Raw genomic sequence first — 17988 nt, 5'->3', positions numbered from 1 at the left:
TCTCCTCTCATCTTCTCTCCTCTTCTCTCCTCTACTCTGCCTGGCCATTTGCCACATCTGTCTTTTGTCCTTTGTTCTCCCCAAGTATTTTTCCCACAGACAGAAATCTAGAGAAATTCCTCTAGATTCCTATCCATCGCTGCATTTCAAACATATCTTTGACTGTTTTGCCCTCCGCCTCCCACAGTATGTGAATGGATGGGTGGATGGAAAAGGGAGTTACTGAGACGTTTTTCACCAGAGCCTCACCAGTGTTTTGCTCTTGTCAGCCCTCTTGTCAGTTCACACGGCTTAACTCGCAGCTTGTTCCTCCCCACGCAGTCTGCTGCTGAAAGTGCACTCAGTAGTGTGATCATGAAAGATGCAGACTGCACAGCGAACAAGGCGAAATGAGGGCACACAAAATAACTAGAATACAGCATATATATATATGCCTTTTGACGAGTTCATGAGCTCCCTGTCAGCATTTGCATTCATTTACTGTTCAGCACGTTCCTCCAATGTATTACTGTCTTGGCCTCTGTAGCGTTGAGGAACAATTGGGCAAAAGCTGTGATTTTCCGTCCCTTTAAAATTGTGGCTTTCTTTCTTAACTGTTGGCTGTGGCTGTGTGTGACTGTGAGAGATGGTTGATGATTTATTTAGCTTGGGCCCAGCATTCAGAGTCTGCCATGTGTGCTTAGGGACCTGATACTTGCTGAGAGCCTGCTTGGTGCTTTTGCCAGTGAAACAGCATGGTACTTGTGGGTTTCACACATCATAACACAAGGGCGCCTCCAGTAAGAAGAAGGTGTTGACTACGAATCATTTTACAGTGAAAGACTGAGTGAACCGTGCACCTGTGTCCCTTTACGAATAAAACCAGACATAATTCAATAGACCATCATATAGTACTTCTAAGCAACAATATGAGGAAAGTTATGGTTGTAGGGCTCTTAAGTAAGACAGATGTTTAATCTTTAGTCTTTTACATTGCAGAAGAGATAATGATGTTACCTGTGCCCAGTCAGGACAACTCTCTTTAGGCATCCAGGGAATATATCATCATACCTCCATCCTTTCTGCAGTGCAGAAAGTATTGTTCTTGCAGCCTTGTAATCACTATGTAATTTAGTGATCAGTTTTAGCAAGTTATAAAGGTAATGCAAGTATTGGTTGTCAAGCCATTTGGGAAACTGTAAACTCTGTTATGCCAACTGCTGTTGTTATTTCATTCACTGAAGCAGCAGCAGTTGGCATTTCTTCTTTGGTAATTGCATAAGTGCAATGCAAAGAGAGAGAGAGAGTGAGACTGTAAAATTCACCCCCACCTCCCTCCTCGTAGCCCCTGGTGACAATCTTGGCTGTTCCCAGGTGGAACCTCCTCTCAGCCTGGGAAACTCAGATGTTTATCTGTTGGGTCTGGAGGATAAGTGGTGGGGAGGAGTTGGGGTTAGTTCCCCCTCCCCAGCTCTACCTGACCACAGCTCCTTCAATGTCTGAAATTTTCCACCGATGATTAAAGCAATTTTCTCTGGGCAAGGGGAAAGCAATCATAGGGTCATCGTGTAGATCCGTGTTCATTTTTGTAGCCTTACGGCTGATGGATATATATATATATATGAAGGGTGGACCAGTATTCAAATAGCATGTGTGGCAGATGATCATCGTGGATCATTGTGTAGATCCTTGTTCATTTTTGTAGGCTTACAGCTGACACACACACATATATACATATATATATATATATATATATATATATATATATATATATATATATATATATATATATATATATATATATATGAAGGGTGGACCAGTATTCAAATAGCATGTGTGGCAGATGAATTCCTTAATCACTTTTCTCGCTTTTCTTGACAAGTTTATGATTAATTCAACCTGTGCCTTACTTTTGCACAGTGCCTGTTACTTTTTAATAGCCCCTGGAATATGGTGTCTTAGACTCAAGCCTTTTCCATTCGTAATTTCTTCTGGCCGAGTAACTTTATCAAAATGCACCAATGGCTACAGTAGTACACAGGCATTTCCCAAAGGTGCCCCCCGCTAGCTGGTGCAGGTCCGTGTGTGCGGCCACCACAACATGTGGGGATCGTTAATGGGGTCTGGTTCACGGTTGCCTTGCATCCTCCGCCTTTGGCAGTTTCCTTTATTGTAGACTGTCTCTCACAAACACAAACATATGGTCTCACATATTGACAAACAGACTTTGGTGGGAGCACCCTCCCACTCTTGCAAACACATTGGCAGCAGAACACACAAAGTGTGGTTTTGTGCTATGAGCCACAGAGTGTCCTTTGTGGTTTCTACATAGAGCCCCGTTTCTATACATCTATTGATTGTGTAAACACAGGCTATAGTAATTGTTCTCCTTGTTCCTCCTCCAGCTATAGCCATATGAAGGTAATCAGAGTATTTATAGTCTATATTGTCAATAAAAAAATAGTAACATATGATAGCTCATACAGCCTCAGTGTGTTTTCCTTATATTAAAGCCAGGTAACCACACTTCAGGGTTTTTCTGATTTAAGAAGTAGCGGGATGAGATGATATGGGCCTCTCATGCTAAACTTTTCTCATTTCCCTGTGGTATCAGGATCAGATATGTACTCCTGTTAGAAACCCCATTGAGCTCTTGGTGAGGATTAAACAAACCAATTAGCTCTCAGTCTCCGTAAATCAGGCTTTACATAATTTGGTGACTTTTAGCCTGATGGTGGCACAAATGTGCTGTAGCGGGAAGCTTTTACTGAGCAAAAAATATTTAATTTAGCTTCTAGAGGCCAAAGAAATAACTTGTGGGTGAATGTAGGTCAGTTCAATTGACCTGGCCTGCTCTAAGTGACCATATCCTCTCTATTAGATCTTAACCCTTTGACGTTTACATAAATAGGTCAGTTCCTTAACAGCTTCAGTGAATCCCCATAATGTCTTTCAAGGCCTCTCTGGAAAGGGAGTGGGCTCATGACCCAGCATTAACTCATGTTGAAAAACTCAAATCTCCGTTTTGAGACCTCGTCTTCGTCTTTACTCCCTCCTGAGGGACTTGACGTGTTCTGAGAGCCCAATGCAAACGGATGTGTATTGACAGACCAGAGACGCCAGTGTAAATACAGCCCACAATGCACTCCTGCAAATTTCGTGGCTGATTAAAACTGTGTAAACACCATAAAGAGGTTCCAAAACAAAAGGTTGGGGGAAGGGAGGGAAGAATCGAAACCACCGGGAAGACAACAATGAATGTGACTGCATGGCTAATTTACTTCTGTGAGAATGCTATAGTGTGAGTCCACTTGTCTAATGGTGTTTGTAAAATATACACGGTTCCTCCTCGAATTATTTACTTTTAAAATGGGATTTTCCTATGTGCCTAAAAATAAAAAATTCAGGCAATCCTACTGTTGTTTTACTCGAAACTCGACATTTCTGACTTTCACTCACTTTACTTCTCCCTTCAGAAACTGGTGTCCTCATACGGTCACTAGGACGGTGACGTGCCAGGTGCAGAATGGGACAGTTCTCCAGCGGGTTTACCAGACATGCCGTTGGCCACAGGGATGTACAGGCGGCAGGTGAGAAAGCGAAGGGAGCTTACCCCTACTGCTACTGCTGTACCACTGATATGTGAACCCTTTAAAGAGAAGAGCCCACTTTAAAACACTTAAAGAAATTCTTTGGAAGTACAGCCTTTGTTATTTGGTATTTTTCACCTTATCTAAACTTTAAATGTGGTGGAGTTTTATAGAAGACAAACTCAAAACCAGTGTGATTTTCTCTGTTTCTGTGACTCATTTTTTATTTTATTTTTTTTACTTCACTATATGCCACATTCAAGTCATATTGTTTAGACCATATTTACATGCAAGCGGGTCAGAAAAACCATTCATGTTAGCCTCTGACAGCTATGTGTATGCGGCGGCTTTAGAGTTTGTGTGTGTTTTTTCAGCTATAGGACCGTGGTCAGACCTTCCTATAAAGTGGTGTACCGCACAGTGACCTCCCTGGAGTGGAAATGCTGTCCAGGATTCAGTGGTGCTGCCTGTGAAGAAGGTGAGTCAAGAGAGAAGGAGGCTTTTCATAGAGTCACACACACATGCAGACAGCAGTTATACAGCAGCTGATAGAAATGAACAACAGTTAGGGCTCTCGGAGGGGGCCAGCATTGCAATCTAGGCTTGAGAAATGGTTTAGAGAAACAAGTTCCCTTGACAAGTTTGACTTCTGTCAGTTTTCTGTTTCTTTCACTGTATCCTCTATCTTCTACCTACTTCTCTGTTTCCTCTTTTTATCATTCTTTATCTCTCCAAGCTTATTCATTTCCCACCATATCCCACCCCCACCACCATTTCCCACCACCTGCGTGTGTGCCTTCCAATACACGTGTACAAGTAATACTTATAAACAGGAGTGATTTCCATTAGGCTTACATAAGGCTGCTTCTGTCTTCAAAATGAAGTTATGAAATAAGATCCCTCAGCCTCTCCAGGGTGAATCAGATACCTCCACCTTATTAATCACTTTTAATGTGTTCATTCTAAGAGTCATTGTACTACGTAAGGGCTGATTCTTTAGTGTGATTTTGACTTTTATGGTCCAGCTGGAACCAAGTTCTCATCCTCTTAAAGTGCCATACTAGCACTGATATTTTCATTTTCAACTAAAGTAGCTGCCCACCACACACAAACACACACACACGCACACACATGCAAACATACACTCCCAGTGTATAATGGCTTCCCCTGGCACTGTCCTCCGTGTCTCCGCAGTCTGGGGAGAAGGGTGGAGCGTTTGTTTATGCTGGGACCCAGGACTTGACTAGGTGTAACATGAATCAATTGAGCTTTGTGACACACAGGACAATAAGTATTTACAGTGGTTAAGGTTGTCACTTTTTTTGCGGTGCTGAAAGCAGAGGTTGTTATTCTCTTTATGTTCCCACTCCCAGGTGAGTGAAGAACAGCTCTCATCCCTCCCAGCAGCCTCTAGTCTGCTACAGTGCTGCCTCAACTGGAGAAATGTATCCAGTTCTCCTGCCTGTTCACACATGGCACACATCAAAACTGCTTGAATATCATGCTTGTTTCAGAGCTCTCCCACTCTCTAAGTCAAGAAACACATTCACAGTCAGACACAGCAGACTTTACCTAACAAAAGCAGACGAGCACACAGTTAAACAGGGAGGAAATTATCCAATTAAGTTGTTGCTGGAGGAGATTCGCCTCCAGTTGTCATGGCAGTAGGGGGCTGTCGAGCCGACGGGGATGCTGGGATTAACCACTTATCTGAGCGTCGTTCCGGGTAGCTCAGATCAGAGGCGGCGCTGATTGGAAGTGACAGGTCCCATTCACAGGGCCTTTACTCTCCGGCACCATGGATGCTATCCAGGGCCACCGGCGCTTTGTTCTGCTCCTGCCGCATGAGCAGAACCTTTTGCCAGTGCAGAACTTGATACTCCACTGCTGTCTGCCTCATTCACCACTTTAAGGAGAAATAAAAGGTTGCCACACGGGCAAAGCTGGAGACCGGCTTGTGCTTAAATCTGTTGCTAAGTGAAGTTAAAGCTGCATTCGTAGTTCAGTGGGTGCAAGTTTCAAATCCAAGGTCTTAATACCTGTGTGTGGCTCCATCTGCAAATCTCTACACATTTCTTTGTGGATTTCCAGACGGCTGTGAGCACTTGTTTGACCTTGAGTGAGGCTGAATTAAAAAGGCACAGTAAACGAAGCACCTCTGTTACATAAAAGAACAAACAGCTGTCGTCCCGCTACACTTTTCGAGATCTACTGTCTAGGTCAGACATTAAGAACATATTGGTTTTGAACTCATAACTCTCTTAAATAGTTAATACCAGCTACATATCTTTAAAGACCTCTTTTGGAGTTCCAGGGTCGGTCATATACCTTTGCTCCCACCATCCCTTTTCCTCTGCTTGGCTGCTTTTTTCAGACTGTGGAAAATGTGTATGATCCACTCATTAACTCGGGCTGCCCGGCTTTTACTTCCCCTGTTCTCTCACCAGGCCACCTCAAAAGTCCCAGGCCATGTCTGACTCCCAAGGCTGGTCTGTTTTACAGCAGATCTCACCAATATCCATACCAGCAGTACTCTGGCGCTGGGGCTGCTTTAAGGTGCAAGAGAGGAAAGAAAGTGTGTTATAAACTGAAAGCATGGTCACTGATATGGTTATATTTTAAACGGAGATGAGAGAGTTTGTTTCTCCTGTTTCCCTCCGTTCTCACCCCTCTGCCTGCCAGCCGATTGGTCAATGTCTGCAAATCGACAGGTCCAGTCTGAAGTTAAGATAACGTGTCTCTGTTTAAGTTTTGTATTATGCATTTCCAAAACCAAAGCAGCAGTGTGCAGATATAAATGAGAGATGTGGGAAGAGATCACGCCATGACGTCATCCCGTCATACATAGGTTTAAGGGGATTTTTTGGCATATCACTTTCAAACTGAGGGCTCCAGAAGCAAAACATTACATCACACCCAGGCTGATAAACAAACTTACTCCAAACAGAGGTAAGATAACACTGCATCAAACAGGCACCTTTCACATTCGCTCTCTTTTCCTTACTTCCTGAACCCAAACCCAGGACTTGGCTGGAATTCCAGGCCAGTGGTGTAATTACTGGGTCCTAATTGTTTTCTATGAGGCTTGGGAGATATTGTCTTTCTTCTGGACCTGGAGCACAATGGTCTTTATCTCTGATTTAGCCTGAGAAAAAAAAGGCTAAGTATTTGCAGATGGAGGCACTTTCATAGCCTGCCAGAAACAGGGATTTAATGTATGCCTGGTTGGCTTTGGCATTCCAGGAAGGTAAAGGCTTGTTTACAGATGGGATATCCCAACTTATGCTACATCAAACACACATATCAAAATTATACCTCGTTTAGAGGCAATTTTGTGATATGAGAATATCAGATGTAAACCCTAAAACAACATTATTACATTAGAGCCGGCTCTCAAAGACTCTGTCCCATACAGGCTGCGTCAGCATCAACATACAGTACGTCAATAAAATGTGATTGCACACTTAGCAGTCGTGGAAATCTTTAAAATTCATAGGCATTTTGGACTTTTGCCCTCTGTCTGCTAATTTTGATGGAGTCTTAAAAGTGGGAAGATGACACTAAGAGACAGCAGTTGACATCTCAGCCCTGTTTTGATTGATGGAGGAAAGTACTTAAAAGAAATATGGCTGCAGCTTATCGCAGGAAGGGGCCGCCTTGCAGCAAAACATATGGGGGAACGCAGACTTGAATTAGCATGGCTGTCAAAATTCTGCCGCGGGGGTCCCCATCAAGCCATATCTCGCAGCCAAGCGGAGGCTGCGGTTTTTGGGTTGCAATTACGGTATGGCTGGGAGGCAGAGGCGCGCTGTCTGTAATAAGCCGCAGAAATGGTAATCTCTGTTTTCACAGCTCAGCGCAGCTTATCACAGGCCTACACTCTAAACCCCGCGCTTTAAACATCAGCCGGCTGCAGCTTGCCATTAGCAGAAGAAGAGTGGGAGTGCTTCGACATTGGTATATGTGTCTGTCCGACTGCCAGAATGAATGTGTGGGTGGGAGAGCGAGGCGTTGAGGATTTGTACAGTGAGGGATGCAGCTGTTCAGTCTGATTAGCTGCTTTCATGGCAGCAGGCTTTAGTAGCTGTGAGTGAAGGGACCACAGCCTCAGGTCAGAGGGGAGGGAGCTGAACAAGAGCAGGTGACCTCCACTCCCACTCCTCGTAGACCACACAGAGCAGCACTATCAAAGTCATTACGTTGACTAAACATAGAGTCACCTTTTCAGTCAGCCCTCCTCTTTTCTTTCAGTCACATTCCTGGATTCCCCTGGGTTTTTGCATTAGCAGGTGTTAAATACGTTAGTCTGTCTTGCTCCAGTTCATTCACAAAACAGGTTTGATGTCAGAAATAGCTGCACTCACACCCACATCCAGCTTATTTATCAATTCAACAGAAGAGATCTACAAAGACACATAAATTGCGTACATGCAGGGAGGCAGGCTGCAGCCAGTGAGCAGGAAAGGCCACACCAGCTGATATTCATGGTTATGTAAATGGCAAGCGGAGCACAAGTGCTGAGTCCAAATTGGAAGCAGCTGAAGTTAAGGCGAACTGGGCTGAGGGCCCCAGAAGCGATTAGACATGGGAGCATCCAGCCCTTTCAACCCACGCTGCTCCGCTCAGGGGAATCGCCATGATAGTCATTAATTAACAAACAACACCGCTGAAAATACCGACCAGCCAACCTAAAATGAACTAAACCAAACAGTGGAGGGAAGCTTTTCTTCTCTTCTCCTATCTGCCTTTCTTTCCATACTTTCTTCCTCTTATGTAAGTGTGTGCTGATATGTGTTTCAGGTTTATGAAAAATCCCCAAATTATACTTCATAGGGGGGTTCATGTATTTAAATTGGAATATAATTATGATGACATTATTATGACATTATTGTTAAATGTTCCATGCAAAACTCATACAGAGCACATGCTGTACAGCACAAAGCTTTCAGGCTGTGGAATAAACAGGGTAGGAGTCATTAGAATGTTGATTATAACTCCCCACGCCTTTATGGTTTATGTTTGTCTATAATATTATAAAAGCAAAAGGTAGTCACAGTAATGGTAGAATACCATTTTCCAGCACAGTCAGGTTCATTTAGACTTGTAGGAGATATGACTATACATATTATTTATCATTATATATATTTTATTTATGTGATATTCTGCCTGTGCATAAAGAACCATATCAGGTTTAATGTTTTACGCTCCATTTGTTGACCTGCATCTTCTGGTGTTTGTTTTAGTCTATTTAAGATTTGTGTCAAATCTAAAACAAATGGCAGGTAACTTCAAGAAATACAGATGCACAGATCTTTCACTGAATTATTTTTAAAGTTTCATACACACTTAGCCTTGAATTTGAGTTAAGTTTTTGTATCTGGCTGCTGGACTGGAAATGCCTCTTCTGCTTGCTGATTTATTTATTATTTCCCAGGAGTTCCCCCATGGGAGTGCATTGAAAACAATTTTTCCTGCAGTCGGAAAGAGATAAAGTGGGCCGAATCAGCAGTGCAACACAAATTTTAGGAATGAAAATAGACATGCACACCCACGCCATGGCAGCCGGGTTATTCTACTGTCCCCAGTAATGCAGAGGCATTCCTCCTCACCCAGTAGTCTAAGTGGACTGGTCTGCTGAGTGAGTGACCCACAAACAGCCAGGCTCTTTGCAGCCTGACAGATCACACAATCAGGAGCAGAGAAGAAAGATACTCTCTACCTGGCCAAGATAAGGCCAAGTGAAATGGCAACAGCGCTTTTATCACGTAGAAAGATAAAAAAAACTTTTTAAAATCCTGACCTTTTTAAATCCTCCTCACTAGTTGAGTTGTGGGCTCTACCTTCTTTCTCTCACCTCTGATCCACTTAGCAACTGATATCATTAAAGCTGCATTAACCCGTCTGCTCCCTGTCATAACACATCACCATCTCTCAGCTCGCAGGTAGAGAGTCGCATGATGTAGGTACTGCATAACACAGTGCTACTGTCTTTAGATCTTTAGGTCTGAGAAGGTAATGAAGCATATTTGGCATTTTGATGTCATTGCTGAGACAATAGCAGCATTGATGGAGGTCCTGTTGGTGCCACACAGCTGTGATGAGTTCAAAGGACCCAACTGCAGCCAGGATCTCTTTCACTGCCCCGGACTTCTTTCAAATCACCATCTCTTGACTAATTTGTCTGAATTCCAGTCACCTATCCACTTTTATTCAACTTTTCTCTTTCTTAATCTTCCTCCTCCCTTTTCATTTAGCTTCATAAAGCTGTACACTGTATTTTTCTTTACCAACTTTTGCTTTTACCTTCTCATCCCTTCACGTAGGGAATGCAACTAAAAAATTATTTTCATTATTTTTAACCTGATAACTATTTCTTGATTAATTGATTGATTGATTGAATTTATTTGATGATTAAAAATACAGAATAACTTTGCAGAGGAGTAGTTACAATCACCAAGGATTAAAACACAACAAAGCCTAAAGGCTTATTTCCATTGTGGTCCTCTAACCCACAACAAGCAACACAACAAAAACAGAAAACATCAGTTAAGAGAAAAAAATATTACAGTGGCAAGGTGGCACGGCTTACATTTTCCAGGGTCTTTTCATTATAAAAATTAGAAAAACAAACATCTTATCAAGGCCAAATTGAAGATGCACGCTGATGTGATTGATATTAGGCTTGATGGAAGATTATTCCAAAAATCATTTGGTCAATGAAATGTTTGGCTTATGGTGATGTATTCCCATTGCTTCCCTTGTGCATCCAAACATCCAAAACCCAAAGATATTAAATTTAGTTCCATTTAAAACAACAAAAAAACAGCAAATCTTCACGCTGGAGAAGCTGGAGCCAGCAAATGTAAACCATGAATCAATCATCAATTGATTGATTGATTTTCTCTCATTTGGCTAAGACGAGTCTCAACTCTACTTCTACAAAGATTCACACTCTCATTCTCTCGCTCCCGTTGAGTGATCTGAGTCCCTGTAAAATCCAGTTATGTCTCCCTCTTACCGCCGTCTCATCTCCATTTATAGCCACATTCTGGACCACAAAAACATAAAAAAATACAACGAAAACTGTTGCTTTTATGTTAGATATTCTTCTCTCACACTGAGTCAGACTGTGGCTTCTGTAAACTCCTAGTAGCCCTGATGATCTGGCTGCTCATTTGTCACTGTTATGAGTTTGTAAACATATACAACACCACATAAGAGAGGCTCAAGTGTTGTGGGCCCGTGGGTGGGGAATTCATGAAGCCGACCTTCAAACCTCCTCCGCTCCCATGTACACCAAACCACAAACAGTCCACCACATCACAGAGATCTTGCTGTGATGTGTTGTGGTGACATCATTTATGGCATCTTGTATCACAGACCTCCCAAACCCCCCCCCCCCAGTTGTCTTAGTTTCCCAGCCATTAAATGCTGCACTCTTGGATAAGGTGTAGAATTTAAAAGTCGTAGCCCGTGTCTGACTTTTGAACTCTACCCTGAGCTGGTCTTTGCATAATTTCCATTTGCTCATGTGGTTGATACAGTGCTCAGCGGGAATGAGGGGAGTGCTGATGGTTGTGATTAGTTCTGGACCGAAGATGAGAGTGGAGAGGAGGTTTGGATGAACTGCACCAGCAGTCAGTCTAATTAGAGACATGCCTGGTTGGCTTTTGGAGCTCAAACCTGACAGAGGAGCAGGCATTCCCCTCAAGGAGCCAATCGCCCTGACCAAAGAGAAATGACCTTACTTGATTGGCTAGAAGAGAAAAGAGAAGATGATAATAGAACTTGTCTCTAGAGATCAAATTTCTGATATATATAGCTGAAGCTTTACATGGCTGAAAAAAAAGAATCCATGGTTATCATAATTCAGGGCAAACTGTCATACATACACTAAAATCCAGACTGCTGAACACCCAGAATGGAGTCCATTATGCAGGTTACAAGAAACACTATGAATTCTAGCACGTAATCAAATAGTTTACAGGTTACCCATACCAATCAAAAGTTGTGAAATACAGACCTAGAGAGTTTGTAGAAGGCTGTGATTTGCGACAATGGCTATCTCACAAGATCTGAGCAGAAATGTGATTAGTTACTGTAATTTGATGTAAATCCGTCATCAGTTTTCTGAATTAAATTATTGTACAATGAATGCCCGATCATCCAGTTGTCATAGACCTCGCACCACATAGGCAGGAGAACATGTAGATGTTAGGTTATCCTCGGCCGAGTCAAAATTGGTTTAAAACTTTAAACTAAACCTTAAGCATTCATCATTATCCACCTTGCACTTACGTCCTAAGCTCCCATCTATAAATGTGATTAACGAGGTTTAACATCCGTGGTACTATTTCTTATTTAATGTTTTTAATACATTTTGTAAAGCATATTGAACTGATCATATGTATAAAAGTATGCTATTTAAAATAAGCTTGCATTGCCACGTGCTACACTTACAGCCGTCTTCAGTGCCGCGGTGTTCCACAGAAAGTGTGTGTATTTCATGTATGTGGAGTGCTGTATACCCTGCACTAACAGAGCATGTAAGACATGCATGATTTAGGAAAGAGCTCAAATCTGCTTTGCACACATATGGGCCAGCACACACATTCAGACATACGCATTCTGCAGCACTCTACAGACCATTTCAACATGGCATGGCACTTCCTTTTACTGTCTTCCTGTTCACTTGGAGACGCAGACGTCTTCTTGAGATCATCTCAGGGCCAAACAGTTATGTGCAGGAAGTGTGGCATGCTTCAGTGGTCTAGGTCTAGTCTTTGTGGCTGGTGGTGGCAGTGCTGGTGTGACGGGTGAGGCAGTGTCAGGGGCTCAGAGCCAGAGAGGCCCAGCGAGGTGAGTTCATTAACAACAGGACGTACCCCTGAACCTCTAAACCCAGGCCTGCATTCCGTCCGCTCCAGTGCCCCCTGGGACTCATCCAGGGGGGCTTTAACAGCCCCAGTGTTTTGGTTGGACCCTCGCCCACAGCCAGAGCTGAGCTGTGCATGACGACTCCCCCCTCTCCCACTCAATCGGGACCATAAATACAGTCCAGAGAGAGGGTGTCTGTGTGTTCCTGCTTCCTCAGGTGTTTATGGCTCTCTCACTCATTCACGCTGAGCTCACAGCCAGGGCCTAGCTGCAAGCAATCATGCACGCTCGCACACATTCATGCATGTTCAAGGCATCAAAAACACCTGCTCTCACGAGCACAGGCACATATATCAAGTTTGTATGTACAGACAGACACGTGACTCACACTAAAATTACACGCAAATTTTTGCACCACGGATGACTCGGGTCGAACAACCAGACAAAAAAAAACCGTGAGCTGAACTTGCCGAGTCGCTGTAGTCAATAAACTTGATAGAGGACACAACGCCGCACTCACTGTCTCTCTCTGTTTCCGGCAAGCATACACGCTGTATATCACCTGCATGTGTGCCTTATGACAGACATGCTGACGGGGCAGTAAATCATTGGTACTGTGCCAGAGTTTGAGCTCTAACTTCTCTGTCTGCTTCTATTGTTGACTGTGGGTTGAGGGACAAGAGGATGATGTCATGGTCCTTATACTTCTGTTGGCTGCCCTTCATGTTGTCCTCCTAAAGAGCTCCGTCCCACCTAATGGGGACCGGATTTCGACTGTGCGGATCCGCTGTTTTTCTGTGTCTTATGGGGTAGTAAATCGATCATTTTTAGCTTTTGGTCTGTTGATTAGACAAAACAACATATTTGGAGACATCAGGTTGGGTTTTACGAAATTATAAAAGGCATTGTACCATGCGGGTAGTTGCAGGTAGTGTGCTGCAAACTACTACTACTACAAACTACTGTAAGGTAGTTTAGATTTTTTTAAAATGCATCAAATGACATATCCTTCTCATTTTACACATTACAGAGTTAAAGAAAACGGAGATGAAAAGTATAGGTTAAGTGTGGTTACATATTTGTAGTTTTCCTAATTTGTGTATATTGAATAAATCATTATCTGAAATTAGGTACATGCATATACTGATATGTCAGAAACCACAGTTGTACAGTTCAGAGGATGTGGTACTGAACCACTGCCACCACACAAATTAGCCTCTCTGAGCCTTTTCAAAATGGTGACCCTCTTTGGACATCCACCGGCATTACATCCTATTTACAAAAGACCAAAAGGATTATTCTCAGTTAATTCGTTTTATATGAACTCTTCACTTTGCCTGTGTAAACCTAGCTACTCGAGTAAACAGAGCCCTATTGAAGCAGAGTTACTAAATCTGCGGCCAGATGGGATCTTGACCCCGAGACAAAGTGGAGAATTACAGTTTGTCCTGAAAGTCCGAGCTCAGCTCAAACCCCTTTTCATCCCTCTGGCCTCGCTCAGAGGGGGGGGTAATCTATTCCCTCCCTCATAGTTGGAGAGAGAGATGAGTGTGTAAAACGAGAATGGCTGTACTAGTGAAAGGGTGGCACGGCTCCAGTGGGACACATTTCCCCAAGCGCTGCCTGGCAGAAAAGGCAGAGGATGTATTTTTCTCCCTCTCCTGTTGTCACAAGCTGAAACTTGTAAAGAAATGAGATGGCAATGTTGTTTTAAGCCAGACCAAGGAAAAACATTACGAGGGACATGGAGAGAGTGGGGAATGGAGGGGTTTTCTTAACTGGAAAGGTCTGTTCATGTTACTGTTAAAAGGATAGAACTGAACTGAACAGAACAGACTGAAGTAATAACCATGATGTGCATCATTCATACTTTCTCTGCGAGCCATAACCACAATGTTCCATTGAGGTGATTTTTCATTTCATAATGTAACTGAACTTTAGAAGTAAAATTAGAGTTGAGGCTCCTATGTCTTTGTATGCTCTGTCTGACGCTCTCACTGACCATGCATCGCTACCCCCCTTGGTGAGGGTGGGTAGCCATAGGGACGCCAAAGGGGTGAAAGGGCAGAGAATTGAGGGGTGCAGGGTTTGTGCTTTGCTCCAGAATAATGGCAAGTATTGTTCCTTAAGTGGTAGCACTGTATCAAGACTATCATAGGAAATCTCTTGACATACTCATTTGCGTCAGTCTTAAATTTATGAAACACTTCGGATCTGCATGTTGGGAGCTGGTCATGCTAAGGCAGTACAATGTGTCCCTTTTAGCGCCTGAGTATCAGTAAATCAAACGAATGATTAGAGCCAAAGAGAGCGCTGGACAAGTGCCTCAACATTCAGGAAAATGATTGACTGAGATATCCAGGGGTAATTGGGTGCAATTCAAATTATGTTCTTTTATCTTTAGTTTTGTGGTGTAACTGTCCTTTGTTCCACTGTTGTCTATTCATCTACACTTTTAGACTGAAAGCTGGCGAACATGGATACCTGCCACAGATGCAGACTCTCCAGAACACATTATATGTGACAGTGAAGTCTCAGCTTAGGACTAATACTTTCACTCTAGATGTGTAATTGTGATTGAGGCTTCACACACTCCCTGATCCGCATACGGACAGGAGAGGGCACACTGGGAGATGAATTGCAAACACTGCCCGGGATCATTCATCCATCAGAGCTGGTCTTCTCGCCAAGCTGGAATTCCTTTCCCCTGGCTGCACCTGACAGTGCAGAAACCTTAGCCTGAACTATCGCCAGTACACTTTTTGTTCCAAAAGTGCAGCTGAGTTTGCTGGAGCTGTTCAGGAGGTTTCTCAGTCAAGACCAAGGCAGCCTCTGTCAGCAGCAAGCAACCCGCCTCCTCTCTGGAAGTGCCCGAAGGATCGATCTGAGAGACTGTGCATCAGGCGGGTTGGAGAGTGGATTGCTATCATCGGCAGGTTGGCTCTACCCGCTGAATTGAATTGTTGATGAAAAATGTAGATGTTGAAAGGAATGGCATAATGTGGTACAGTTCACTGTGCAGAAGGTGCGATAAATAGAGACATACTTGTTAACCAAGGAAGGTTCGGCCATTTTGGCCTGAATACTTTTTCTTCCATAATCCAAGATGAAAAGGTCCCCAGAGATGCTGCTAAACAATGTGTTTTGATCAGAAACAGGAAGTCATCATTGACACCCCCACTCTCAAAATCTAAACATCACTGAATCTGTTTGGCAACTTGTGGAGCACAAAGTTTACATTTGTCTGCGTCATCTCTTTTGCAGAATGTTCCAGTATCCCACATACAGTTTAGGACTTTTATGAGAGGAACGGAAAGGGCTGCTGTAATATAGCTGTTTGATGCTTAATGGCCAAAATTTGCTGGTAATCCACTGTTTCAGTGATGTGGCTGCTACAAATGTTTTTTTCAGCTATGAGTCATACAGTGCTCAATTTGAACCCCGAAGTTCAAAAACAACTAAGGATAGGCACTGTTTTGCACCATCAGTTTTGCACAAATTCCTAAAGATATGTATGTATACTTATATGACTCTTCTCTGTCAGAAGCAAAGGCGGAAATAGACTGACGTTATAGACTGACGTTGTACTTAAAAGACTTACAGGGTCAGGGTAGAAGGATGGGGCAGCAAGGCATGCGACTTTGACATGGGAAACTTCTGTTCACTGTCTTGTTTCCTGCCAGCATTCTCCTTATAACCGTGACCATGAGCTTATCCTGTAGTTTTTGTGCTTAATGTTAACCACAGCAGTCACTGATCAGAAAGCAGTGATGTGAATCATTTTTCTAGCAGTCATTTGTAACATTTTTTGGAGACACAAGGACACTGTTGTCCTGTCATCACCCTGTCATCAGATTGGAAAATGCTCAAATCAGTTGTGTTAGAAGACAGTAAAAAAAGGCCAGATTTTGTCGTTTGGTTTAGAGGACCCTGAAAAAGGTCTGCCTAAATACTATTTACCTATCTCGCCAATCTCACGACTTCTGTGCAAAATGTCACAGAAGTTTAGTCTGCATGAGTCAGCCGGTCGACAGGTAAAGGGATCATCACAGTCACTAGGAAATCAGCCCTGAGGTTCTTTGGCTGTATCTCATGTATGAATTATGATCATTCGTAGCGCTCTGAGTTTTCACCCTCATAACTTCACAGAAATAGGGAGGAGGACTTAAGTGCCAAAATAGTCTGAAATTACTTTGATATTCCACTTATATTGAGTCTTATCATCTCAATGCCGAGTGATGTCGTGTAATTCTGAAGCTTTCATAAAGCTTTAAAATGAATTACTTTTTTATAGTGGTGTGGTGCATAGTTTTAAATAGATGGGTGTGTAAGGAGTTTTAATGAGGTCGATTTGCCTTAAATTGCCACTTGTGATTTTTACAGCTTTCATAAGTAGTTTAACAGTCAGCAGATAAAACAGAAACAGCACCCTAAGTCGGCACAATTAACGTTCATGTTTCGTGTGCAGATGGTGAAACTTGATCTCTCTGTAGTGACTTTTATGAATCAATTAAAACACGATAAGAGCTCATAAGAGGTCCCGTTGATGGTTTTGCTTGACCACTGCATCCTGGAGTCCTTAATAAGCCGCCGCTCTGTACTTTAACCTCTGTCTGTTTTCTACTAATGTGAGAGGAGTAGACGAATAGGGAGCTTCAAGTGCCACAGTTTGATATACTGTACCTCAGACATTTTGGGGCTTGGAGTCAGACAGTGGGACACATCCATCCATTTTTCCTGAAGGACAAAACGTCTGGAGAGATCAAGTCAGTTCCTGCCAAGGTCTGCTCCAGAGCCCAACTCACACTGCCAGATATCAGCGATGAAGAAGGGAGGACAGTGAAGACACACACATCATGTTTGGACTACACACACACACAAACACACACACATACTGTACATGTACACTCTCGACAGACAGACACCACAAACATACACACACGTGGGAGACATATTCAGTCGAGACAGGCCAGATGTTTTATCTCAGTATGTATGTGTCAGAGCGCTCCACGCACTCTGATAGAGGAGCGTTAATCTCTGGAGGTCTGAGCTCAGCATATCGCCACGGCTGCTGTGATCAGGACCGCGCTGATGAATTACACCACGTCGACCATGGGGGGTCTCCCTGTACATGATTTAGATCTGAAAAGCCATAAAAGACCCTATACACCATAAGTCTTCGATAGACCTAGTACGACTCCTCCCTTGTGAGTCACTTTCTGAAACTCGATAACGAAACTTTATCTTCACCTTCTCTGACTGTCTAAATATAACCTCTCATCTCTAAATCACCTTTATACTGGCATAACGGTTATATCCTTACTGTAATAACAAAACTATGTTGATATGATGATTCATATTCTCTTGCTGATAATTGTATGTGATTAAAAAGCCCAACAGTATAAATCCTATTCAAATGAATCATTTTATTGGTCTAGTTGAGTGATGCTGTCAACACCTGAACATCCTATTAGTCCTTCGAAGGACTTTTTAAATGTGTTACAACATGTGAACTGGTATATGATGCTGTCATTTTTAAACT

The 17988-nt window shown here is 42.9% G+C and overlaps 1 protein-coding gene across 3 annotated transcripts in view; it reads left to right on the top strand.

The window, feature by feature from the left end:
• Nucleotides 1–17988, top strand: part of emid1 (EMI domain containing 1) — a 54529-nt gene that overhangs the window by 3951 nt on the left and 32590 nt on the right. For all 3 annotated transcript variants that reach the window (XM_040156260.1, XM_040156261.1, XM_040156262.1), the window contains exons 2-3: nucleotides 3456–3569; nucleotides 3944–4047. In XM_040156260.1, the coding sequence (XP_040012194.1) occupies nucleotides 3456–3569; nucleotides 3944–4047 (218 nt within the window). The remainder of the gene's footprint in view (nucleotides 1–3455; nucleotides 3570–3943; nucleotides 4048–17988) is intronic.

Source organism: Xiphias gladius, chromosome 19 (assembly GCF_016859285.1).
Source record: "Xiphias gladius isolate SHS-SW01 ecotype Sanya breed wild chromosome 19, ASM1685928v1, whole genome shotgun sequence".
NCBI classification, from domain to species: domain Eukaryota; kingdom Metazoa; phylum Chordata; class Actinopteri; order Istiophoriformes; family Xiphiidae; genus Xiphias; species Xiphias gladius.
The sequence above is the reverse complement of the archived record's forward strand: the minus strand, read 5'-3'. Positions and strand labels throughout refer to the sequence as shown.